This window comes from Muntiacus reevesi, chromosome 1 (genome assembly GCF_963930625.1).
Source record: "Muntiacus reevesi chromosome 1, mMunRee1.1, whole genome shotgun sequence".
Taxonomy (NCBI): Eukaryota; Metazoa; Chordata; class Mammalia; order Artiodactyla; family Cervidae; genus Muntiacus; species Muntiacus reevesi.
Window position 1 is genome coordinate 154,252,841 of NC_089249.1, and position 26,605 is coordinate 154,279,445.

Sequence of the window (26,605 nt, forward strand, 5' to 3'; positions counted from 1 at the left end):
CTATGCAAGCTGAAAACTTAAATTTTGAGTCTGAATTTTAGGAGAATCATACCTTTGGTTACAAGAAATAAGAAACTTCTTTAAAAGTGCCACTTCAGAAACTGTAACATTCTTAACATGAATGAATGAAATGTTAAAACCCCCCTAGTGTGTCAAAGTATTATGTAAGTTCTCCCTTGGAGTCAGAAGCAGCCTGCTCATAGTTCTTGTTATCATTATTAGTACCATAATGGTCAGGTCAGATTGTCATTTGGTTCCTTCAGGCACTTGTTTCAATAGTGATAGTTAATCATTATGCCAATGTATGGCTTGGATCACTAATATCCCATTTTCTATTGGCAAGGAGCTAAGTAGTGCATTGAAGGTCAAGGCCATAATCAAGGCAGTTCCTGAATCCTGTGTTTCCTGGGACACCTTCGTTATCAAGAAAATGAAACCACACTGTAGGGTCTTTTTAACAGAGGTATTCAGATGATGAAGAATCCGCCTGCAATGCAGGAGACCCAGGTTTGATCTGTGGGTCAGAAAGATCCCCTGGAGAATGAATGACTACCCACTTCAGAATTCTTGCCTGGAGAATCCCATGAATTCAGAATCTAAGAATCCTGTATTTTTGCCTGGAGAATTCCACAAGCCCGGTGGGCTACAGTCCGTGGGGTTTCAAAGTCGGACATGACTGAATGACTAAGCACACAATGTATGATCAGTTAAACAGGTTTGGAGGACTAAAAGAGCAAAAAAGTAAAACTGAAGTAACTTAGGTATAATAATTGCTTCGGGAAGTTACCACTTGAAGGTGTAAGGAATTAACAGAACTTTAAATCTCAGAAGGACTGTTTGGAATGGAGGATCAGACTTCTGTGGGATGTTTATTGTCCACCCATTAACTGGTATCTCAGAGGGAATGACAAGAAGCTGGTTGTAAAAATGCTGAAAAAAGCATGAGACTCAAAGCTGCAGGGTGATGCTAATGGAAATCCTTGTAAACAGGAAGAATGAAATCTTTCTTGCCCTCCTCCTAGTTACTAATTTCTATCTAGTATCCTCTATTTGACAAAGTCTCTCAGGAAACCTTAAAGGAAAAATATAATTTTTCAGACATCCTAGCTCCTAAATTACAGAAGATTATACAAGGGTCACTACAAACTAAGCTAGTGGAGGTGATGGAATTCCAGTTGAGCTATTTCAAAGAATGCTTGAACTACCACACAATTGCACTCATCTCACATGCTAGTAAAATAATGCTCAAAATTCTCCAAGCCAGGCTTCAGCAATACATGAACCGTGAACTTCCAGATGTTCAAGCTGGTTTTAGAAAAGGCAGAGGAACCAGAGATCAAATTGCTAACATCCGCTGGATCATAGAAAAAGCAAGAGAGTTCCAGAAAAACATCTATTTCTGCTTTATTGACTATGCCAAAGCCTTTGACTGTGTGGATCACAATAAACTGTGGAAAGTTCTGAAAGAGATGGGAAGACCACCTGACCTGCCTCTTGAGAAACCTGTATGCAGGTCGGGAAGCAACATTTAGAACTGGACATGGACCAACAGACTGGTTCCAAGTAGGAAAGGGAGTATGTCAAGGCTGTGTATTGTCACCATGCTTATTTAACTTGTATGCAGAGTACATCATGAGAAATGCTGGGCTGGATGAAGCACAAGCTGGAATCAAGATTGCTGGGAGAAATATCAATAACCTCAGATATGCCGATGACACCACCCTTAAGGCAGAAAGTGAAGAGGAACTAAAAAGCTTCTTGATAAAAGTGAAAGAGGAGAGTGAAAAAGTTGGCTTAAAGCTCAACATTCAGAAAATTAAGTTCATGGCATCTGGTCCCATCTCTTCATGGGAAATAGATGGGGAAACAGTGGAAACAGTGTCAGACTTTATTGTTTTGGGCTCCAAAATCACTGCAGATGGTGATTGCAGCCATGAAATTAAAAGATGCTTACTCTTTGGAAGGAAAGTTATGACCAACCTGGATAGCATATTTAAAAGCAGAGACATTACTTTGCCAACAAAGGTCCGTCTAGTCAAGGCTTTGGTTTTTCCAGTGGTCACATATGGATGTGAGAGTTGGACGGTGAAGAAAGGTGAGTGCCAAAGAATTGATGCTTTTGAACTGTGGTGTTGGAGAAGACTCTTGAGAGTCCCTTGGACTGCAAGAAGATCCAACCTGTCCATCCTAAAGGAGATCAGTCCTGAGTGTTCATTGGAAGGACTGATGCTGAAACTCCAATACTTTGTCCACCTCATGCGAAGAGTTGACTCATTGGAAAAGACCCTAAAGCTGGGAGGGATTGGGGACAGGAGGAGAAGGGGTGACAGAGGATGAGATAGCTGGATGGCATCACTGACTCGTTGGACATGGGTTTGGGTGGACTCCGGGAGTTGGCGATAGACAGGGAGGCCTGGTGTGCTGTGATTCATGGAGTCGCAAAGAGTCTGGCAGGACTGAGAGACTGAACTGAACTGAACTGAACTGATACAAGGGTGAGTTTGGAGTTAAGAAACAATAAGTCAGTGACTAAGCTACTGTTTTTCTTAGGTTCTGAGACATTGTGACAACATTTAGATGGGTCAAGTGTTGCACAGATTTTGTTCTTAGATACTTAGAAACTCACTTTGGATTCCAGCAGTGACATTCTTCCTGCTTTGGACATTTTGTCTGTTCTCAGGTCTTCCTCCCCACATTACTTTCTTTGACTGTAACAACTGGGAGAATGGATAGGTTTTTGTCTTTGAATCAGGGATTACTAGAGTGTCTGAACTCAGTTAAGATCTAAGCTAGTCATGTTAAGACTTTTTGAGTGACCTACAATGAGAAATATTTGGAACCCAAAACACATATTACAAATATGTCCCAGTATCAAAAGTTTTTTGAAACAATACTTAGTTCTAACTATTAAACATACTGATAATTTCTATTCTATTCTATTCTCTTCCACTCTGTTCTTAGTCTTATTCTCTAATTCTGTCCTTTAAAATGTGAAGTAAATGTAAATATTTTCTCCTCCTTAATTGTATAAACAATGCTTAACCTAGCTTGTTTTTGGTCATTCTTGTCCTTCTTTGTATTTGAGCCCCCCACCCATTAATTTACTTTAACTTAAGGGTGAGAAGAAAGGTATTTTAGAACTGAGCTTATAGTTCTGATGTTGGAGAAAAATTGTACAATATTGATATTTAACAGGAGCATTTCTTATGCTCCTCCACTACTGTTCCTATTGAGGGGGAAAAAACAGTGAAAATATACACACACACACACACACACACACACACACACACACACACAATATAGATTAAGTCAGAAAAAGAAATTCAAATTCTTTAGAATTATTTCTCCTCTCATTAGTTTGTGGAATGTGTATCTTCTGTGATAAAGTATTGAACTAGGCAGATGATACAGCCAATAAAAACACAAATGTGAGCTTCATAATTATTGGTAGTGGTGAACAGTTAGAACTAGTCTGAGGTAGTAAATCATGCTCGGAGTTGAAAAATATTCAATCTGAGATATGAAGGATAAATTTAGTTAGCTAGAAGAAACGTGAAATTTGGGGATGGGATTGGAAGGAAAGATTGTTCTTAGAAGGAATGGTTAAGGCTATTTGTTTATTTGGTTTAGGAATGGGAAGGTTTCAGAATAGTTTTTGTGGAAAGTGTAGTTAATTAATGAGTGGGTAAGTAAATCAGAGTGGGTTAAGAAAACACTGTAATTCACAAGAGTTTAAATGATGTTTTACCAACGTAGTAAGAGCACAAGCCAAAAAAATAATTGAATGATATGTGTGATACTACTGTGAGAGGGAAAGTAAGGTGGCTTTCAGTCAGTGAGAGAGATTTTGTGAAAGAATTAGAACTTAAGTTAGTCCTTGATGCACGGGTAGTTAAATTTGATGTGAAGAATAACACAAGCCAAGTATGGAGTAGATCTTTAGTGGTAATTTGTAGTGATTTGGTTGATGATAATCCTTTTCTGTCAATATTTCAGTGACTATGGAGGTGAGACTATATCAGGACCTGCATTTGATCCAGCAAGTCACCCAGCTCCAGCTCCTGCTCCCTCTTCCTCTTCAGCATTTCGACCTGTAATGCCATCTAGGCAAATTGTAGAAAGGCAACCGCGGATGCTGGACTTCAGGGTTGAGTACAGAGACAGAAATGTTGATGTGGTACTTGAAGACAGCTGTACTGTTGGTAAGGTTTTTCCTACCATATAACCTTCCCAAATAAAAAATTTATTAGGTAAACATTCAGCTCATATTCTTTCCTTTTGAGCTGACTGCTATACCAAGAATGGGGAAAGAAACCAGATTGATATTGTTCCATATAGATTATTGTGTTCTAATTTTAAATACTGTCTTGAGATTGAGGTAAGTTTGGGGAGGAAGTTTTTTTGTTCTACATATACAGAGTGGTATATGAAGCTGTTTCATGGCAGATAGAAATCAAACATCTCAGAGCTTAAAAAGACAACAGAATTATTAAGTACATTGACATCAGACTTTTTAGCTGAAGTGCCCTCATTTTTAATACTGATTAATGAGAGATCAAAAATAAGACATTTCCATCACTTTTTCTCCATGGCGGCTGAATAAATGCTTTAGTGTTATTCTTTCAAAGGAGACTCAAAATGTATGCCTGCCATTTTAAGACAAACTTTACCAAAATTCTGTAGAGAAGCTGTGTTGAATTCATATTCGATTCAGATTATTTGATCCATGTTTCTTGCAGAACCAGAAATTGTATTAATTTTTATTTTAATAAGAGTTTTGCCTTAAATCTAAATTTTAGATATTTCTGAAATTTTGCTTTTGTTCCTTTTTGGGGAGATTCTTATTTAATTTTATTAATTGAAATACATTAAGAGAAAAGCAAGGCTGTTAAAACTAATCAGTCCTTTACTTAAATCCATTAAGAAACTTTCCACTGTTGGGAGGATAAAATTCAAGTCTTTTAATATGGCCTGTAAGTCCCTGCTTGACCAGATACTGCTGTATTTCTAGTTTTCATCTATTATCACTCCTTCTTACTCACCATGCCAAACTTGTAATGGACTTTTTTTTGGTTCACTGAATAGGTTATACCCAGTAGGGCATTTGGACTTGTTCTTTTCTTTGCCTAAATTCCTCCACATGTAAATGAGATATGTACAGTATAGTTTTATTAACAGTAGCTACATTGTACAGCAGATGTTTATAACTTTTTCATTTATAGAAGTGAAACTCTATATCCACTGAAAAGCAACTCCCCATTTTCCCCTACTGCTGAGTTCCCTGGCTGTTGTCATTCTACTTTCTGCTTCTATGAGTTTGACTACTTTAAATACCTTATATAAGTGGAATCATGCAGCATTTGTGTTTCTGGATTATTTCACTTAGTATGGTATCCTCAAGGTTCATCCAAGTTGTAGCATATTACAGGATTTCCTTTTTAAAAGCTGAGTAATACTCCACTGTGTGTATGTACCGTAGTTTCTTTGTCTGTTCATCTGTTTATGGAATTTAGGTTGTTTCCACCTCTTGACTATTTAAATAAGGCTGCTGTGAACATGGGGTTGCAAGTATCTCTTTAGACACTACTTTCAATTCTTTGTGTGTGTGTGTTGGTTTTTTCCTCTGTTTTTTTGTTTTTGTTTTCTATATTTCATTTTATTGGAGTATAGTTGATTTACAGTGTTGTATTAGTTTTAGGTGTACAGCAAAAGTTATTAAGTTATATGTGTATATATATTCTTTTCTTTTTTTTTAAGATTCTTTTCTCATATAGGCTATCACAGAATATTGAGTAGAATTCCCTGTGCTATACACTAGATCCTTGTTGGTTATCTGTTAATATCTTATATATAGTAGTGTATGTGTGTTCATTCTAGGATTCTAGTTTATTGCCACCCCTCCCCATTTCCCCTTTGCTAACTAGGTTTGCTTTCAGTATCTGTAAGTTCATTTCTGTTTTGTAAATACATTTGTTTCTTTTTTAAAAAAAGTAGATTCCACATATAAATGATATCATATTATATTTGCCTCACTTCACTTAGTATGCTAATCTCTAGGTCCATCAATGTTGCCGCAAATGGCATTATTTCACTGTTTTATATGGCTGAATTATAGTATTGTACTAGAGCTTCCCTAGTAACTCAGCAGTAAAAAAATCTGCCTGCCAGTACAGGAGACGTGGGTTCAATCTCTGGGTCAGGAAGATTCCCCTGGAGAAGGAAATGGCAACCCATTCCAGTATTCTTGCCTGGGAAATACCATGGACAGAGAATCATGGTGGGCTGCAGCCCATGGGGTCTCAAAGAATCAGACACGACTTAAAGACTAAACAACAGCACATATTCCGTTGTATATAGGTACCACATCTTCCTTATCCATTCCTCTGTCAATAGACTTTTAGGTATGTTCTTTTGGATTAATCCACAGAAGTGGCCTTGCTGGATCATATGTTATTTCTCTTTTTAATGTTTGGGCAGCTTCTATACTCTTGCATAGTCGCTGAACATTTTACATTTCCAGCAATAGTACACAAGGATTCCTTCCAGTTTTTCCATATTACCAGCACTTGTTATTTTTTGATATTTTGTTTTTGTTTTTATAATGATCCTCTTAACATGTATGAGTGATATCTCATTGTAGTTTTGATTTACAGTTCATGATGATTGAGCATATCTTTTTATATAGCTGTTGATCATTTGTATGTCTTTGGAGAAATGTCTATTCAAGTCCTTTGCTAAGTTTTAAGTTGGGTTATTTAACTTTATTGCTGTTTAGTTGTGAATTTCTTTGTTTTGAATATTAACCCCATAACAGATATGTAGTTTGCAAATATTTTCACCCATTCTGTAGGTTCCTTTTACTCTGTTATTTCTTTTACTGTACGAAAGCTTTTTAGTTTAATTTAGTCCCACTAGTCTATTTTTATATTTGTTGTCTATGCTTCTGGTGTCATATCCAAGAAATCATTTCCAAGGTCAATATTATGGAGTTTTTTCTTTATGTTTTTTTCTGTGAGTTTTGCAGTTCCAGATTTTTAACCCATTTTGAGTTAATTTTGGGGTATGGTGTATGATAAAGGTCTAATTTCATTACTTTGCATGTGGCTATCCAATTTTGCCTACATTATTTGCTAAAGAGGCTCTCTATAATGTAGATTTGGTACCCTTGTCAAAGATCATTTGACTTACATGTGGGTTTTATTCTGACTTTATTTTATTCTCCTCTTTATGCCGGTCCTGGGCTGTTGTGATTACTTTGTAAAATTTCTTGAAGTCAGTAAGTGTGAAGCCTCAAGTTTCATTCTTCTTTCTCAAGATTGTTTTGGCTATTTAGGGTCCTTTGTGGTTCCATATGAATTTTAGTATTGTTTTTGAGATCTTTCTACTTTTTAAAATGTAGGCATCTATTGCTAGAAACTTTCCTCTTAGTACTGCTTTCCATAAGTTTTGATAATGATATGTTTTCATTTGTCTGATAATATTTTCTACTTCTCTTTATTTCTTGTTTGGCCTGTTGGTTGTTCAAGCGTTAAATTGTTTAATATCTACATATTTTTGAATTTTCTGGGATAGAGGACATATTAGGTGGTGGTGGTTGTTTAGTCACTAAGTCATGTCCACCTTTTGTGACCCATGGTCTGTAACCCTCCAGGCTCCTTTATGGCATGAGATTTCACAGACAAGATTACTAGAGCGGGTTACCATTTCCTTTTCCTGAGGATCTTCCTGACCCAGGGGTCAAACCTGGATCTCTTGTGTTTGCAGGTGGATTCTTTACCTCTGAACTGCCAGGGAATCCTGACATATTAGGTTACAAACAAGTTAACAGATTAAAGAAGACTGAAATCATGCCACGTATGTTTTCCAACCACAGTATAATGAAACTGAAAGTCAGCAGCACTCTCCTTTATGCTTGTCTTCTTAAATTTATTATCTGTCCTGAGCATGTTCCATATGTGCTTAAGAAGAATGTGTGTTCTGGTGCTGTTGGGTGTTAAATTTTGTACGTGTCTGTTAGTTCCATTTTGTCTACAATTTTTGTTCAAGTCCTTATTGATCTTCTCTGTGGAAGTTTTATCCATTGAAATCCTCTGCTATTTTTGTGTTATATATTTCTCCCCTTGATTCTTTCCTTGTTTGCTTTGTAAATTTGGTTCTTTGCTGTTGAGTATATATATATGCTCATAATTGATAAGTCCTCCTGGTGAATTGCTTCTTTTAGCATTATATAGTATTTTCTTGCTACATTTTCCCCTTTTCTTCCCTTAAATTGGAGTATAATTGATTTACAGTATTGCGTTAATATCAGATGTGCCGTATAGTGTTTCAGTGTTTTTGTAGATTATATTCCCCTATAGATTATTAAAATGTATTGGGTGTAATTCCCAGTGCTATACAGCTTATTTATTTCATGTATAGTAGTGTGTTAATCCCATACTCCTAATTTTTCTTCCCTGACTTCCTCTCCCCATTTTTAGCCATAAGTTTTTCTTTGTCTTTGGATCTCTTTCTGTTTTGTATATACATTCATTTGTCTTAGATTTTTTAGATTCCACATATAAGTGATATCATATATTATTTGTCTTTTTCTGTCTGACTTATTTCACCTAGTATAATAGTCTCTGGATCTATCCATGTTTCTGCAGATGACAGCATTTCGTACTTTTTTATGGCTGAGTAGTATTCGTGTGTGTGTGTGTGTGTGTGTGTGTGTGTGTGTGTGTGTGTGTGTGTGTGTGTGTGATTGGGGGGAGCGGGAGGGCAGGATAGGGAGAGTGAGGGATCTCATTCATCCAGCTGTCTGTTTTTGGACCATTTACACAGAATATCTTTTCTCATTCTTTCAGTTTCATCTTGTATGTGTTCATGAATCTAGAGTCTCCTATAGACAGTATATGAGCTTTCCAGGAGGCTCAGTGGTAAAGGATCCACCTGCCAATGCAGGAGATGCCTGAGATATGGGTTTGATTCCTGTGTCAGGAAGATACCCTTGGTAACTCACTTCAATACTCTTGCCTGGAAAATCCCATGGACAGAGGAGCCTGATGGGTTGCAAAGAGTTGGACACAACTGAGCATATACACAATAGACAGCATATAGTTGGACCTTGTGTTTTTAATCCATTTAGCCTGTCTATGTCTTTTGATTGGAGAGTTTTATCCATTTATACTTAAAGTAATTACTGATAGGAAAGGACTTACTGTTGCCGTTTGTTAATTATTTCTTTCTGTCTTGTAGCTTTTTTTATCTCTATTTTCCTCTTTTACTGTCTTCCTTTGTTGATTTTTTGGGGGGGGGTAGTGTCATTCTTTGATTCACTTTCTTTTGTGTATCTTCTTTAGGTATTTTCTCTGTAGTTTCCATTGGGTTTATATAAGACATCTTACAGTTACTACAGTCGATTTTAACCTAACCAGTTATATACAAAACCTCTGCTGACTTAGTCTCTCCTCTTTTGTTCAGTTCCGTTCAGTTCAGTCACTCAGTCATGTGCAACTCTTTGCGACTTCATGGACTGCAGCATGACAGGCCTCCCTGTCCGTCACCAACTCCTGGAGTTTACTCAAACTCATGTCCATGGAGCCAGTGATGCCATCCAACCATCTCATCCTCTGTTGTCCCCTTCTCCACCCGCCTTCAGTCTTTCCCATCATCAGGGTCTTTTCAGATGAGTCAGTTCTTTGCATCAGGTGGCCAAAGTACTGAAGTTTCATCTTTAGCATCAGTCCTTCCAGTGAATATTCAGGACTTATTTCCTTTAGGATGGACTGGTTGGATCTCCTTGCAGTCTAAGGGACTCTCAACAGTCTTCTCCAACACCACACTTCCAAAGCATCAGTTCTTTGGTGCTCAGCTTTCTTTATAGTCCAACTCTCACATCCATACATGACTACTGGACAAACCATAACTTTGACTAGACGGACCTTAGTTGGCAAAGTAATGTCTCTGCTTTTAATATGCTGTCTAGGTTGGTCATAACTTTCCTTCCAAGGAGCAAGTGTCTTTTAATTTCATAGCTGTAGTCACCATCTGCAGTGATTTTGGAGCCCCCCCCAAAATAAAGTCTGTCACTGTTTCCCCATCTATTTCCCATGAAATGATGGGACCAAATGCCATGATCTTAGTTTTCTGAATGTTGAGCTTTAAGCCAGCTTTTCCACTCTCCTCTTTCACTTTCATCAAGAGGCTCTTCAGTTCTTCTTTACTTTCTGCCATAAGGGTGGTTGTCTTTAAGCCAACTTTTTTCTCTTTTAAATCATAAAATTATCTCAAATTTTTATTTTAAGAATACTAGAATACAGTTCTGTATTAAATAAAATTTAACTTCTATTGTATAGCATGTGACTGAGTAGTTAATAGTGTCTCTTACAAATTGACCTGATCTTTTTGTTGTGGGAGACCTGAGTTCTATCCCTGGGTCAGGAAGATCCCCTAGAGAAGAAAATGGCAATCCACTCCAGTATTCTTGCCTGGAAAGTCTCATGGATGGAGGAGGAGCCTGGCGGATTACAGTCCATAGGGCTGCAAAGAGTCACACATGACTGAGCGACTTCACTTTTTTGTTGTTGAAGTATTTGGGATATGGTGAAAGTTCATGGATATTTAGATCACTTGAACCACTTTTTATTGGTTCACTCAGTTGGAGTCAGTTTCATGTCCCTGCTCATTTCAAAGATGGTGATCAAGTGTTCACGTCTCGATTATATATTTTAAGATTATACTTTAATTCTATCCTAGTTTGGAGAATGTGAGCTATTTTAAAGCTTTGTTATAGAAATATATGATAGAGTTCCTAGGGGTCACATTTTGTAAACTCAATCTTTTAATTTACTGTAAAAGTGGACTTCTGCTGCAGTATGATAGAGTAGAAGCATTTGTGTTATCATTCATTTTGAAAATAAATACAATTTAAGTAGCTACATACATTTTGTAAATGAAACTTGGTTCCAAATAAGTTGTAAGCCAGATGCTATTATTGTATGATATGTATCTTTCTCCTACTTGTCCACACTGTTCCAATTTTTTATTTGTTCTGGATTATAGTTATGCTCTTATTATGAATTATATACCAGTTAAAGAATCACATCATGCATTTTTGCTTTGTTCGTTGTTGGTTTGTTGATATGAATCACTGTGGAAGGCACACTCAGGGATATTTGGAATTGTTGGAAGTTTTTTTTTCTTTCATTTCTTTCACTGCTTTTGATTAAGTTCTCTTGGTTTCATGGTATCACTTGAATTCCTCCTTTATTTTGATCCCTTATGTTGCAGTTCAAGAATTAATTGCTTTCATTAGTTGTTTTAACAATTCCTTCCTCAATTTCTTTCAGTTTCTTCCTTCCTCTAGTCTGTGTTTTACACAGTTTTCCTATGGTGATCTTTTATAATCTTTCTAAATCTCCTCATATCCTTTGTTGTTACCTTACTTTATATATTCTGTTTGACTTTGTCCTTTCTTGTTTTAGTTTTCTGGAAAGCTTACACTCATCTTTCAATACCATGAGTAAATATCTCCCTTTATGAAGAAGCCCTTCCTAACCACCATGGACATAGTTACTTTGATTCATCTCCTATGATATCATAAAATTTTGTGTATACTTTCAAAATTGATTTTAAAACATCTTACTCTTTTTTTGTGTTTTGGTTTTCCCTTGTGAATGTTAACTTTTCAAACTCAGAGACCAAGTTCTATTTTTTCTCTGAATTCTTCCTCTAAATGCAATGTTTGGCATAGAGTAGCATCAGTTGGGAAAACGTATGTCTCATTAAATGAACATGTGTATAAATTTGTATGCACATTAATTCATCTACTGCAGGAAATTTAAAAAATAGACACAGTATGCGACTTACAGTGTAATTGTTAGTTTTCAGCTGTTGTTCATCTTACTGTTATTAAAGAGTTGGATAAATACTACTTTTCCTGTATCTATCTGTCTATCTGTTTATCTGTCTATCTACCTACCTACCTATCTATTTATCTGTAAATAAATACTAAAGTACAGAGAGATGCTAAATAAGATAATGCCATTCCCATGTTATTACCAGGAAGACTTTACAAAATATAGAAGCCTAAAGGTAGCCAAGAACTTTATATCAGAGTGACACCTAGTGGTAATTGTATTGCTCTGTTAATATTTTTGTGTCCTTTGTAGTTTCATTTTATTACAAAGTTGTTCTGGATTTTCTTGAATAAATTTAAAGAATTATTTTAAAGCACTAATATTATCTAGTTGAAGTAGTGTCACCTTGAATATAGGAATTATTGTATATTTTTATGTCTAAGATCTAGCAATGGACAAACAGGTATTTGTTCAATACAGTTTGTTCAATAAAATCTGTCTGCAAACCTACTTTTGCTGGGCCTGTTCAGCATAGCCTTAAGTTGCATTTCTGGAGTGTAGCAGAAATAGGCTTGTTGTGAGTTGAACCATTTGTTTTATTTATTTATTTTTTACTCTTCTTTCTTAAAGAAGAGCTTTTAATCTTTTTATTATGTTGGATGCCATTTTAGTGTAAAAGTGTTTGATTGAGTATGGAAAGAGTTAAAACATTTACCAAGTGCATTTGAACCTAAAAAAAAAAATAGTTTGGAATATTTCAAACCAGTTTTTGTCTCGAATATATGAACTTGTTTTCTGGTCTTGACTCTTAAATGCAGATAAACTCTGTAATTTTGTTGTTAGTTGTTGTCAGTACATGTGGAAAGAAATAGTAGCAATCTTTTTTACCTCACATATATGAATCATCATGAAGCAAGAGAACTGATCATAGCTTGTACTTTTTTTTTTTTTTTTAACCCCACGGAAGGCAACGTGCTGGATCTCAGTTTCGATGAGGAGACGGTAGTGAGTTCTCACTCATTTTGTAGCTTGTACTTTTGAAGAGGAAAGATAGCAAATGTTGTCTATTAGTAGTAGTATTCTTTGGTCCATCAGTAAACTCATGTCTGTTGTCACCATGTTAACAATTATGTACTCCAAATTATTTATAAAATCATTTTTCAAGTGTTATTGAGTTATAATTGACATAGAGCACTGTTTAAGGTGTGACGCATAAATGATTTGAGTTACATGCATCATATAAAGTCAATATAAAATTAAATAAGCAGCATCCCAGACTGGTCTTATTGTGCATAATTTATTTTTGTTTATGCATTAGCAGTTTTTAAAAATTTAGCCTCACATTTTTAAATACTGCACTTTAGTAAACATTTTAAAAATAGAGATATATGTAAAGAACAATATGAGTACCTTCCCTCTCTCTAATTCTTCAAAACTAAAAGTGTTGAAGTGTTAGTTGTTCAGTCATGTCCAACTCTGCCTGTAGCATGCCAGGTGTTCTGTCCATGGAATTCTCTGGGCAAGAGTACTAGAATGGGTGACCGTTCCCTTCTCCAGGGGATCTTCCCAACCCAGGGATTGAACCCGGTCTCCTGCATTGCAAGTGAAATCTTTACTGTCTGAGCCACCTCTGATTCTTAAATCCATGCAATTGTCAGTTTGGTGTGTGGTTTAAGTTTGACATTTTATAAAATATCTTTATCTGGAAATAATGTTTACTCAGTTACTTTCATTCTTCATGTGACTTTTGTTGTCATATCTTAATAGCAAGGCAGTGAAGATCAGAAGCTTAGGCTTTAGTTTTCTAACATCTTTATTTTCTTCCATTCATCTTTCAGTCTCCTCTTCCTCTGATAGTTCCCTATCATCTTCCTTTGAAAGACTGACTGTAAAATAGCTTTTTTTCCTTTTTAAAGGAATAATCATACATAGTAAAGGCTTGCACATACATATACAAGCATACCTTGGAGATATTGTGGGTTTGGTTCCAAGACTACTGCAATAAAGTGACTGTCACAGTAAAACAAATTACATGACTTTTTTGCTTTCCCAGTGCATTAAAAAATTGTTTATACTATAGTGTGTTAAATGTGCAGTAGTATTATGTCTAAGAAAATAATCCACATTCCTTAAAAATACTGTTAAAATTTGCTAACCATCGTTTGTGCCTTTGGCGAGTCATAATCTTTTTGCTGGTTGAGGATCTTGTCTCAGTGCTGATGAATGCTGATTGATTGGGGTGTTGGTTGCTGAAGGTTGGCTTGCCTGTGACAGTTTCTTAAAATAAGACAACAGTGAAGTTTGCCACATCAATTGACTCTTCTTTTCACAAATGATTTCTCTGTAGTGTGTGATGCTGTTTGATAGCAATTTACCTACAGTGAACTTCTTTCAAAATTGGAATGAATCTTCTCAATCCCTGCCGCTGCTTTATCAACTAAGGTTATGTAATATTCTAAGTCCTTTGTTGTCATTTCAGCATCTTCACTCCATCTTCACTAGTAGTAGATTTTATCTCAAGAAACTACTCTCTTTGCTCATGCATTAGAAGCAGCTCTTCATCTGTTCAAGTTTTACCATGAGATGGCAACAGTTCAGTCACATCTTCAGGCTCTGCTTCTGATTCTGGTTCTCTTCCTATTTGTACCACATTGGCAGTTACTTCCTCTGCTGAAGTCTTGAACTCCACAAAGTCATCCATGATGGTTGAAATCCACTTCTTTCAAACTCCTGTTAATGTTCATATTTTGACCTCTTCCCATGAATCATGACTATCCTTTATGGCATCTAGAATGGTGAATTTTTTTCAGAAGGTTTTGAATTTACTTTGCTCAGATCCATCAGGGAAACTGTTATCTATGGCAGCTATAGCCATATGAAATGTATGTCTCAAAAAGTAAGATTTGGAATGACTCTTTCATCCATAGGTTGCAGAATAAATGTTGTGTTGGCAGGCATGAAAACAACATGAATTGCTTTGTCCATCTCCATGAGAGCTCTTCTAAGACCAGGTGCATTGTCAGTGGAGAGAAATAATTTGGAAGGGATCTTTTTTTTCTGAACAGTAGGATTCAACAGTGGGCTTAAAATATTCAGCAAATATGTTATCAGATATGTTTTCATCCAGGTTTTGTTGTTCCATTTATAGAGCACAAACAGAGTAGATTTACTGTGATTCTTAATGGTACTAGGATTTTCAGAATGATAAAATGACTATTGGTGGCTTTAGCCCCCAACAAGAGAGTCAGCCTGTCCTTTGTAGCTTTGTAGTGAGGCAATGACGTCTCCAAAATCACTGTGGATAATGACTACACCCATGAAATTAAAAAATGCTTGCTCCTTGGAAGAAAAGCTATGACAAACCCTGACAGCGTGTTAAAAATCAGAGGGTACACTTGACCGACAAAGATCAGTCTAGTCAAAGCTATGGTTTTTCCAGTAGTCATGTAAGGATGTAAGAGTTGGACCATAAAGAAGCCTGAGGGCCAAAATATTGATGCTTTTGAATTGTGGTACCAGAGAAGACTCTTAGCAAGGAAAGATGAGAAAGCTTTCCTCAGCGATCAATGCAAAGAAATAGAGAAAAACAATAGAATGGGAACGACTAAAGATCTCTTCAAGAAAAGTTAAGAGATACCTAGGGAACATTTCATGCTAGTTCAGTTCAGTTGCTCAGTCGTGTCTGATTCTTTGTGACCCCATGAATCGCGGCGTGCCAGGTCTCCCTGTCCATCAACAACTTCCGGAGTTTACTTAAACTCATGTCCATCGAGTCAGTGATGCCATCCAGCCATCTCATCCTCTGTCATCCTCTTCTCCTCCTGCCCCCAATCACTCCCAGCATCAGGGTCTTTTCCAATGAGTTAGCTCTTCACATGAGGTGGCCAAAGTATTGGAGTTTCAGCTTCAGCATCAGTCCTTCCAATGAACACCTAGAACTGATTTCCTTTAGGATGGACCAGTTGGATCTTCTCACAGTCCAAGAGACTCTCAAGAGTCTTCTCTAACACCACAGTTTAAAAGCATCGATTCTTCGGCGCTCAGCTTTCTTCACCGTCCAACTCTCTCATCCATACAGGACCACTGGAAAAGCCATGGCCTTGACTAGATGGATGTTTGTTGGCAAAGTAATGTCTCTGCTTTTAAATATGCTGTCTAGGTTGGTCATAACTTTCCTTCCAAGGAGTAAGCGTCTTTGCATTTCAGGGCTGCAGTCACCATCTGCAGTGATTTTGGAGCCCAAGAAAATAAAGTCAACCACTGTTTCCACTGTTTCCCCATCTATTTGCCATGAAGTGATGGAACCGGATGCCGTGATCTTAATTTTCTGAATGTTGAGCTTTAAGCCAACTTTTTCACTCTCCTCTTTCACTTTCATGAAGAGGCTCTTTAGTTCTTCTTCACTTTCTGCCATTAGGGTGGTGTCATCGGCGTATCTGAGGTTATTGATATTTCTCCCGGCAACCTTGATTCCAGCTCATGCTTCATCCAGCCCAGTGTTTCTCATGATGTACTCTGCATATAAGTTAAATAAGCAGGGTGACAATATACAGCCTTGACGTAATCCTTTCCCTATTTGGAACCAGTCTGTTGTTCCATGTCCAGTTCTAAATGTTGCTTCCCAACCTGCATACAGGTTTCTCAAGAGGCAGGTCAGTGGACTGGTATTCCCATCTCTCAGAATTTTCCATAGTTTGTTGTGATCCACACAGTCAAAGGCTTTGGCATAGTCAATAAAGCAGAAATAGATATTTTTCTGGAACTCTCTTGCTTTTTTGATGCAATCAGATTGATTCTATTCTTTGCAGCCAAAGATGGAGAAGCTTTATACAGTCAGCAAAAACAACACCAGGAGCTGACTGTGGCTCAGATCATGAACTCCTTATTGCCAAATTCATACTTAAATTGAAGAAAGTAGGGAAAACCACTAGACCATTCAGGTATGACCTAAATCAAATCCCTTATGACTATACAGTGGAAGTGACAAATAGATTTAAGGGACTAGATCTGATAGACAAAGAGCCTGATGAACTATGGATGGAGGTTTGTGACATTGTACAGGAGACAGGGATCAAGGCCATCCCCATGGAAAAGAAGTACAAAAGGGCAAAATGGTTGCCTGAGGAGGCCTTACAAATAGCTATGAAAAGAAGAGAAGTGGAAAGCAAAGGAGAAAAGGAAAGATATTCCCATTTGAATGCAGGGTTCCGAAGAATAGCAAGGAGAGATAAGAAAGCCTTCCTCAGCAATCAATGCAAAGAAATAGAGGAGAACAACAGAATGGGAAAGACTAGAGATCTCTTCAAGAAAATTAGAGATACCAAGGGAACATTTCATGCAAAGATGGGCTCAATAAAGGACAGAAATGGTATGGACCTAACAGAAGGAGAGATATTAAGAAGAGGTGGCATGAATACACAGAAGAACTGTACAAAAAAGATCTTCATGACCTAGATAATCATGACGGTGTGATCACTCATGTAGAGCCAGACATCCTGGAATGTGAAGTCAAATGGGCCTTAGAAAGCATCACTACTAACAAAACTAGTGGAGGTGATAGAATTCCAGTTGAACTATTTCAAATCCTGAAAGATAATGCTGTGAAAGTGCTGCACTCAATATGCCAGCAAATTTGGAAAACTCATCAGTGGCCACAGGACTGGAAAAGGTAAATTTTCGTTCTAATCCCAAGGAAATGCAAAGTCAAAGAATGCTCAAACTACCGCACAATTGCACTTATCTCACATGATAGTAAAGTAATGCTCAAAATTCTCTAAGCCAAACTTCAGCAGTACGTGAACCGTGAACTTCCAGATGTTTAAGCTGGTTTTAGAAAAGGCAGAGGAACCAGAGATCAAATTGCCAACATCTGTTGGATCATTGAAAAAGCAAGAGAGTTCCACAAAACATCTGCTTCTGCTTTATTGACTACACTAAAGCCTTAGACTGTGTGAATCACAACACTGTTGATAATTCTTTCAGAGATGGGAATACCAGACCACCTGACCTGCATCCTGAGAAATCTGTATGCAGGTCAAGAAGCAACCATTAGAACCAGACATGGAACAACGGAGTGGTTGCAAATTGGGAATGGAGTACATCAAGGCTGTATATTGTCACCCTGCTTATTTAACTTGTATGCAGAGTATCATGTTTTCACATGCTGGGCTGGATGAAGCACAAGCTGAAATCAAGATTGCCTGGCATTTCGCATGATACTCTGCAAAGAAGTATCAATATCTCAAAAGAGAAATGTCAATAACCTCAGATATGCCGATGACACCACTCTTATGGTAGAAAGTGAAGAAGAACTAAAGAGCCTCTTCATGAAAGTGAAAGAGGAGAGTGAAAAAGTTGGCTTAAAACTCAACATTCAGAAAACTTAAAATCATGGCGTTTGTTCCCATCACTTCATGGCAAATAGATGGGGAAACAATGGAAACAGTGACAGAGTTTATTTTCTTTGGCTCCAAAATCACTGCAGATGGTCACTGCAGCCATGAAATTAAAAGACACTTGCTCCTTGGAAGAAAAGCAGAGAGAAACCTAGATAGCATATTAAAAAGCAGAGACATCACTTTGCTGACAAAGGTGAGTTTAGGTAAAGCTATGGTTTTTCCATTAGTCATGTATGGATGTGAGAGTTGGACTATAAAGAAAGCTGAGTGCTGAAGAATTGATGCTTTGGAAGTGTGGTGTTGGAGAAGACACTTGGGAGTCCCTTGGACTGCAAGGAGATCCAACCAGTCCATCCTAAAGGAGATCAGTCCTGAATATTCATTGGAAGGACTGATGTTGAAGCTGAAACTCCAATACTTTGGCCACCTGATGAAAATAACTGACTCATTGGAAATAACCGGGATGCTGGGAAAGATTGAAGGCAAGTGGAGAAGGGGACGACAGAGGTTGACATGGTTGGATGGCATCACCGACTTGATGGACATGAGTTTGAGCAAGCTCCTGGAGTTGGTGTGGACAGTAAGCCTGGCGTGCTGTAGTCCATGGTGTCACAAAAAGTCTGACAAGACTGAGTTACTGAACTGACTGAGAATACTCTTGAGAGTCCCTTGGACTATGAGGAGATCAAACCTGTTAATCCTAAAGGAAATCAACCCTGAATATCCATTGGAAGGACTGATGCTAAACTTGATGCTCCAATGCTTTTGACACCTGATGCGAACAGCTGACTCATAGGAAAAGCTCCTGATGCTGAGAAAGATTGAAGGCAGGAGGAGTGGGGGATGACAGAGATTGAGATGGTTGGATGGCATTGCTGATTCAGTGGACATGAATTTGAGCAAACTTCAGGAGATAGTGATGCACTGGGGAGCCTGTGTGCTGGAATCCCTGGGGTCCCAAAGAGTTGGACATGACTCAGTGACTGAATAACAACAACATTGACTTCTCTCTAGCTGTGAAAGCTCTGGATGGCATCTTCTTCCAATATAAGGCTGTTTTGTCTATATGAGAATCTGTTTAGTGTATCCTTCTTCATTAATTATCTTAACTAATGTTCTGACTGACTTGCCTTAGCTTCTACCTCAACACTTGCAGCTTTACCTTGCATTTTCTTGTTATGGAGATGGCTTCTTTCCTTAAACTTCTTGAAGCAAGTTCTGCTAGCCTCCTACTTTTCTTTTGTACTTTCGTCACCTCTCTCAGCCTTCTTAGAATTGAAGAGAGTTCGGACCTTTATCTGAATTAGGCTTTGGCTTAAGGGATTGTTGTGGTTAGTTTGATCTGTGCAGACCTCTGAATCTTCCTCTGTGTCACAGATATGGCTATTTCACTTTCTTTCATTTGTGTATTCATTGAAATAACACTTTTAATTTTCTTGCAGAACTTTTCCTTTTCACAGCTTTGATAATGCTTGGTGAAAAAGGCCTACCTAACTTTTGGCCTGTCTTGACTTTCTACATGCTTTCCTCACTGTGTTTAATCATTTCCAGCTTTTGATTCTAAAGTGAGAGATATATGACACTTTCTTTCACTTGAACAGTTGGAGGCCATTGTAAGGTTAATAATTATTCTAATTTCCATACTATTGTGACTCAGGGATGAGGGAGACCCAAGGAAAGGGAGAGAAAGGGGAATGACCTGATGGTGGAGCAGTCAGAGTACACACAGTATTTATCAAGTTCCTAGTCTTATATGGGCGTTGTTCCTAGTACCCCCAAACAATTTCTCTAGTAACATCAGAGATTATTTAATCACAGATCACCATAACGGATAAAAGAGTAATGAAGAAGTCTGAAGTTTCGTGAGTCTTATCAAAATATGACACAGCAATGAAATAAGCAAATGTCGATGGAAAAATGACACCAGTAGATTTCCTGGTTGCCACAGGCCTTCAATTTGTAAGAGAGGAAGTAACTTGTAAAGTGCAATAAAATGAGGTAATAGCAATAGTAAATAACGTTGTACTTTCCCAGGGTCTCATGTTTAGCAATTACTGCTGAAAATTAGGAAGTAAATTTCAAAAAACTTTTGTGCAATTAGAATGGGTCATTTTATTATAGATGTTTGCTTATTACTTTATGCTTAACATTATGCTAAGGTCTTAGGCTATATATAAACAAGGAATTCCTTACCCCAGAAAACTCCATCATCTGTTTGGATAGAGAGAGGAAGAAGACATAGGAAAAAGGACATTTATCTATTCATTCATTCATTTACACACATGCACACACACAAACTTACATTACCTACTGTACACCAGCTACTATGTAGACTATACTCAATTGCTGTACAGCCCTTACAACAGTACTGTAGGGCAGATGTTATTGTAACTGTTTTGAAGAGGAATAAACAGGCTCAGAGAATTCCTGAACCACAGATTTAGTCTTAAACACATCTAGAATTCATGATCTTTCCAATAAAACAGTGTCAGTTATGAAAATACATACAGAGTACTGTGAGACTGTTGAAAAAGAAGCAGTTCAGTTTTATTTGGTGACTTGGAAATATGGAAAGGGAATAAATAGAGTTATGAGGGTGACTAAGAAAGATTACAGAGGAACCAGGCTATGAAATATTTCAGGAAATGAAATAACCAGGCTGTGAGTTGAAATATGTCATGTGGACATAGGAGTTTATTCTAGGCAAGGAAGAGCACAGAAGCAGGAATAACAATGGCGTGTCTGGCGGAATATACAATCATGAGCGTAAAGGTGGGGCTGTGGTCTTCAGTTAGCTGAGAAGTTAGTTTTCTCCCAGTATAGAACCTCTTCTTTTTACCAGTGACAGATTCATTCTGTAGTTCCCTCTCCTGATCCTGCCTCGCTTCTGCCCCTGCCCTTTTATACTCATTGACTTACTTATTTTCATATTAACTTTCAGATAGCCAGAACCTGGATCCCCACATTATAGATGTGAGAACTGACATAAGTGAGTAAGTGACTTATTGGTTCATGGAGATTAATGGTTTTGGAAGGATCTGTAAAAGCTAGTCTAGCTGATCACTAAATAAGTGGTCTTTTCCACATTTTTGTTTCAGGTTTATCTAGCGTGTGCCTAAATTCTTTTAGCAATCGGATGCTCATTAACTTTAAGGAAGTAATTCCATTGTTCAGCAGTTCTGACTAAAATTTTATAAATAAAAACACTTCATCAACCACATGCAAAATAGAGCTGTCAGCTAAATGTATTAATTTTTTCTTATTTTAAGTGACACACTTTGACCTCATTCTGCTTTGATCTCATTCTGTTTTCAGAGAAAGAATATACAAAGTGATAAATTTTCTCTCCTGACAGTTCTCCAGATATTAAAAGACAGTTCTATTTTCCCCCATTTCTTCAGGCTAAGCATCTTCAGTTCATTCAGCCATTGCATAGAATTGTGTTGAAATTAAAATGCGTGCTTTATGGGGATATAATGGATAGCCCTGTGACTGTAGTTAGCGCCACTGTATTTTAAATTTGCTAAGAGAGTAGATCTTAAAGTTCTCATGGAATGGAAAAAATTTTAAGAAGGTGATTGCCAACTAAACCTATGGTGGTAATCATTTTGCAGTACATATACCAAATCATTGGAGAAGGACATGGTAACCCACTCCAGTACTCTTGCCTGGAAAATCCCATGGACGGAGGAGCCTGGTAGGCTGCAGTCCATGGGGTCACTAAGAGTTGGACACAACTGAGTGACTTCACTTTCACTTTTCACTTTCATGCATTGGAGAAGGAAATGGCAACCCACTCCAGTGTTCTTGCCTGGAGAATCCCAGGGACGGGGGAGCCTGGTGGGCTGCACGTCTGTGCCGTTGCACAGAGTCGGACACGACTGAAGCGACTTAGCAGCAGCAGCAGCATACTAAATCATTATGTTGGGTACTTTGGAACTAGTATAATGTTATATAATGATTATATTTCAATAAAACTGGAAATAGCACATTCTTTGTGAGGCATCACTTCCAGATAGTTTCATGCTTTAGATCCATGGTTCATTTTAGGATATATCTTTTGGAACTTCTTTTTCAGGTGTTTCAGAGTTTCACAGTGAGATGGTGATTGGTTCTTGCCCTGTGCTCTCTTTCTGTCCATTATATATTTATATATAGTAATTGTTTTATGGTTTCTTAACAAGTTATCTTTCTGTTACATTGTGAGTTCCTTGAAGATGGACATAATTTCTTATCTTTATTGTGCCTTGGTGCTTGGCAATAGTAGGTGTTAGTTAAATATTTGTTGAGTGCATTTATCAGATAATGGGATGAGCACTGATATGATACTTTAATGGTACCTTCTCCTGTCCATTTTCCTTTTCTTCTGGTTTGTGGGTTTTTTTTTTTTTTTTTTAATGAGAATTTCCTTTTCTATAGCTCCAATCCATATGCAGCTTTAATTTCTGATTTGCTCAGACCATTCTCTTGCCTTTCCAAAGGCCAACTTGTTTACCATCTTAGTGGGCTAAAGTCTGGAGAAGAAAAAGCAATAGAAATATGCCCTTAATGTAAGGCATTTTTAATTATTACCTCTTCTATCAGCCCAACAATCTCTTGTAAATGTAATGTATCTTGGATGGATAAGGAAGATGTGGTATATCCAATGAAATACTACTTTTTATTCTTTCATAAAAAGAATGAAATGTTGCCATTGTCATCAATATGGATGGACCTAGAGATGACCATACTAAGTGAAGTAAGTCAGACAGAGACAGTTATCAAGTGATAGTTTGCTTATATTTGAAATCTAAAATATGACACAAATGAACTTATTTACAAAGCAGAAACATACTTGCAGACATAGAAAACAAACATATGGTTACCAGAGGGGAAAGGAGGTGGGGGAGAGATAATTGAAGAGTTTGGGATTAGAGGATACGAATAACTATATATAGAATAGATAAACAGTAACATCCTACTATATAGCACAGAGAGCTATATTCAGTATCCCATAATAAACCATAATGAAGAAGAGTATGAAAAGGAATATTTGTATAAACTGAGTCACTTTGCTGTACACCAGAAACTAACACAACATTGTAAATCAACTATACGTCAATAAAAACAAACATCTTAGTATATCTTGGTATTTTAGGATTGTTGTACTTTTGAACTTATCCTTTGTTTTGCGTACTTCTGATATTCTCTCCCATTGTAGGCAATTATGCTATTATAGGGTATTAAACTGATGATAGCTCAGTTGGTTAAGAATCCATCTGCAATGCAGGAGACCCTGATTTGATTCCTGGGTTGGGAAGATCAGCTGGAGAAGGGATAGGCTACCCACTCCAGTATTCTTGGGCTTCCCTTGTGGTTCAGCTGGTAAAGAATCTGCCTGCAATGCAGGAGACCTGTTTTGATCCCTGGGTTGGGAAGATCCCTTGGAGAAGGGAAAGGCTACCCACTCCAGTATTCTGGTCTGGAGAATTCGAGGGACTGTATAGTCCATGGGGTCACAAAGTCAGACACGAGTGAACAACTCTCACTTTTACTTTTCAAGCTGATACACAAACAGATTTGGTTTGGAAATTCCTTTATATGCTTGGAAAATAGATTCTAGTTTGGAGAGGGTCAAGGAAACTTAAAATTTTAGGTTAATTCAAGTATATGTGGTAACCAAAGAGAAATAGAACAGATTTCTGGCCTTCATTTCCTAGTTTGGTGATGACAATAACTCACACCCTGATTGATACAGATTGCTGATATCAGCCTAAATTTCTCTAGATATCTTGGGCATGTAGAAATTTTGAAATTTTTGTTTGTTTTTTGTTTTCCTAATCAGACCCCTTAACTACTCTTTGATATTGTGGAAATATCAACCCTCATTGAGATAGTCTCATTATTTTCTCCACTTTTAGTCTTTCTCCATTCTAGCTGTTTCTTAATAGCAATTGCTGTTCTTGCATTTGCTTACATGTTGTTTATTCACTCATTATATGTTTTCTACTGTGATCTAGGTATTGTATTCGATCCTAGATATAAGATGGATAAGAAAACAGGCATAACATTTATCTTCATAGAATTTAGTAAGGGATATAGACATAACCAATTCATTAAAAATAAATTGCAACCTATGAAAAGTTACCTATCACAAATAGAATTAGAATCATGTCCCTCCTGTAACTGAAAAAAATTTAATGTACCTTGTTGTTGTTCAGTCATTGAGTTGTGTCTGACTCTTTGAGACCCCATAGACTGCAGCACACAAGGCTTTGCTGTGCTTCACTGTCTCCCAGAGTTTGCTCAAACTCGTGTGCATTGAGTTGGTGATGCTGTCCAACCATCTCATCCTTTGTTGCCCCCCCCTTCTCTTCTTGCTCTCAGTCTTTCCCAGCATCAGAGTCTTTTCCAGTGAGTCAACTCTTCACATCAGGTGGCCAAAGTACTGGAGCTTCAGCTTCAGCATCAGTCCTTACCGTGAATATTTAGGGTTGATTTGCTTTAGGAAATCATGTACCTTATCAACAGATTCACGGGGTTGCAAAGAGTCAGACACGACTGAGTGACTGAACTCAACTGAAATGTAAGAGCTACAACTGAAAAATTTCTGAAAGAAGATCATTGTGACTTTGGGCTAGGCCAAGTTCCCTTTGTTCCCTAGGACAGAAAAAACACAAATCTAAAGGAAAATTTGAAATATTAAACTTTCTCAAAATTATACACTCTGATCTTTGAAAGATATTCTTTGAAGTAATGAAAAGGCAAGCTGAAGAATATTGGGAGAAAATATTTGCAAAACTCATGCCTTATAAAGGTTTTATATCCAGGATATCTAAAGTGAAAGTGAAAGTTGCTCAGTTGTGTCCGGCTCTTTGGGACCCTATGGACTGTATAGTCTGTGGAATTCCCCAGGCCAGAATACCAGAGTGGGTATCCTTTTCCTTCTCCAGGGGATCTACCCAATCCAGGGATTGAACCGAGGTCTCCCACATTGCAGGCAGATTCTTTACAAGCTGAGCCACAAGGAAAGCCCTCACAAAAATTCAATCTGAAGAAGATAAACAGCCCATAAAACATGGGCAAAAGAGACTGTCAAACACTTTATCAGAGAATACGTAGGTAAAAAATAATCTTAAAAACAATTTTTTTTGTTGGAGAGGTAGAACATAATCTCATGAAAAAAATTCAGTACTATTAGTTATTAGGAAAATGAAAACTACCATCATAATGAGAAACAACCAGACAATTATTAGAATGGTTAAAATTAGAAAGACTCAGTGTCAAAGGGTGACATGGAGGCAGAGCAGCTAGAATTTTCATATGTTGCTGCAGGAATGCAGAATGATACAATTTTGAAAAACATTTTGGAGTTTGATATGATATGATTGAATCTTGTCAATTAGAACATACTTACCCATATGACCTAGTGGTTATATTTCTAGATATTTACTCAAGATAAATGAAAACATTTCCCTACGAAGACTTCTGCATGAATGTTCAGTGAAGGTTTAGTCATAATGACCCCAAACAGGAAATACTTCAATTGTCCATCTCTACTTAGCTTGTGGTACAACAATGCAATGGAATACTATTTAGCAATAAAAAGGAATAAACGGCTGATGCTGGTTACAGCATGGTTGAATGTCAAATATTGTGCTAAGTAAAAGGATCCAGATACAGAAGGAAATCTTTATAATTTCATATAATTATATATGAATATAAATATATAAATATATTAAATATATATATGAATATAAATATATATAAAAATATAATAAAGGTAAAACTAGTGAAAAAAAATAAGGTCCGGAGTTAAGAGATTAACTGCAGTTAAGTTCTAGTGTATTAGCTTAGCATACGTATACCTTTTTTTTTTTTAAATTTATTTATTTTAATTGGAGGACAGTCACTTCACAACACTGTGGGTTCCCCTGCCACACATCAACATGAATCAGCCACAGGCGCACACGTGCGCTCTGCCCCCACCCCACCCCTGAACCCCTGAACCCCTCTCCTACCTCCCTCTCCACCCCATCCCTTTGGATTGTCCCAGAGCACTGGCTTTGAGTGCCATGCTTCCTGCATCAAACTTGCACTGGTCATCTGTTTTACATATGGTAATATACATGCTTCAGTGCCTCCCACCCTTGCCTTCTCCCACATAGTCCAATAGTCTCTTCTTTACATCTGTGTCTCTTTTGCTGCCTTGCATATGGGATCATCATTACCATCTTTCTAAATTCCATATATATGTGTTAATATACTGTATTGGTGTTTATCATTCTGACTTACTTCACTTTGTATAATAGACTCCAGTTTCATCCACCTCATTAGAACTGACTCAAATGTGTTCTTTTTTTTTAATAGCTGAGTAATATTCCATTG

General features: G+C 37.3%; 1 protein-coding gene and 1 pseudogene across 1 annotated transcript in view; one reads left to right on the forward strand and one right to left on the reverse strand.

Annotated features, from left to right (window-relative positions):
* The window catches only part of FAF1 (Fas associated factor 1), a 481,413-nt gene that overhangs the window by 142,368 nt on the left and 312,440 nt on the right, over positions 1-26,605 (forward strand). Inside the window, exon 4 of the mRNA XM_065913426.1 lies at positions 3,997-4,202. Coding sequence (XP_065769498.1) covers positions 3,997-4,202 — 206 coding nt within the window. The remainder of the gene's footprint in view (positions 1-3,996; positions 4,203-26,605) is intronic.
* LOC136156395 (small nucleolar RNA SNORD116) lies at positions 12,818-12,930 on the reverse strand (annotated as a pseudogene).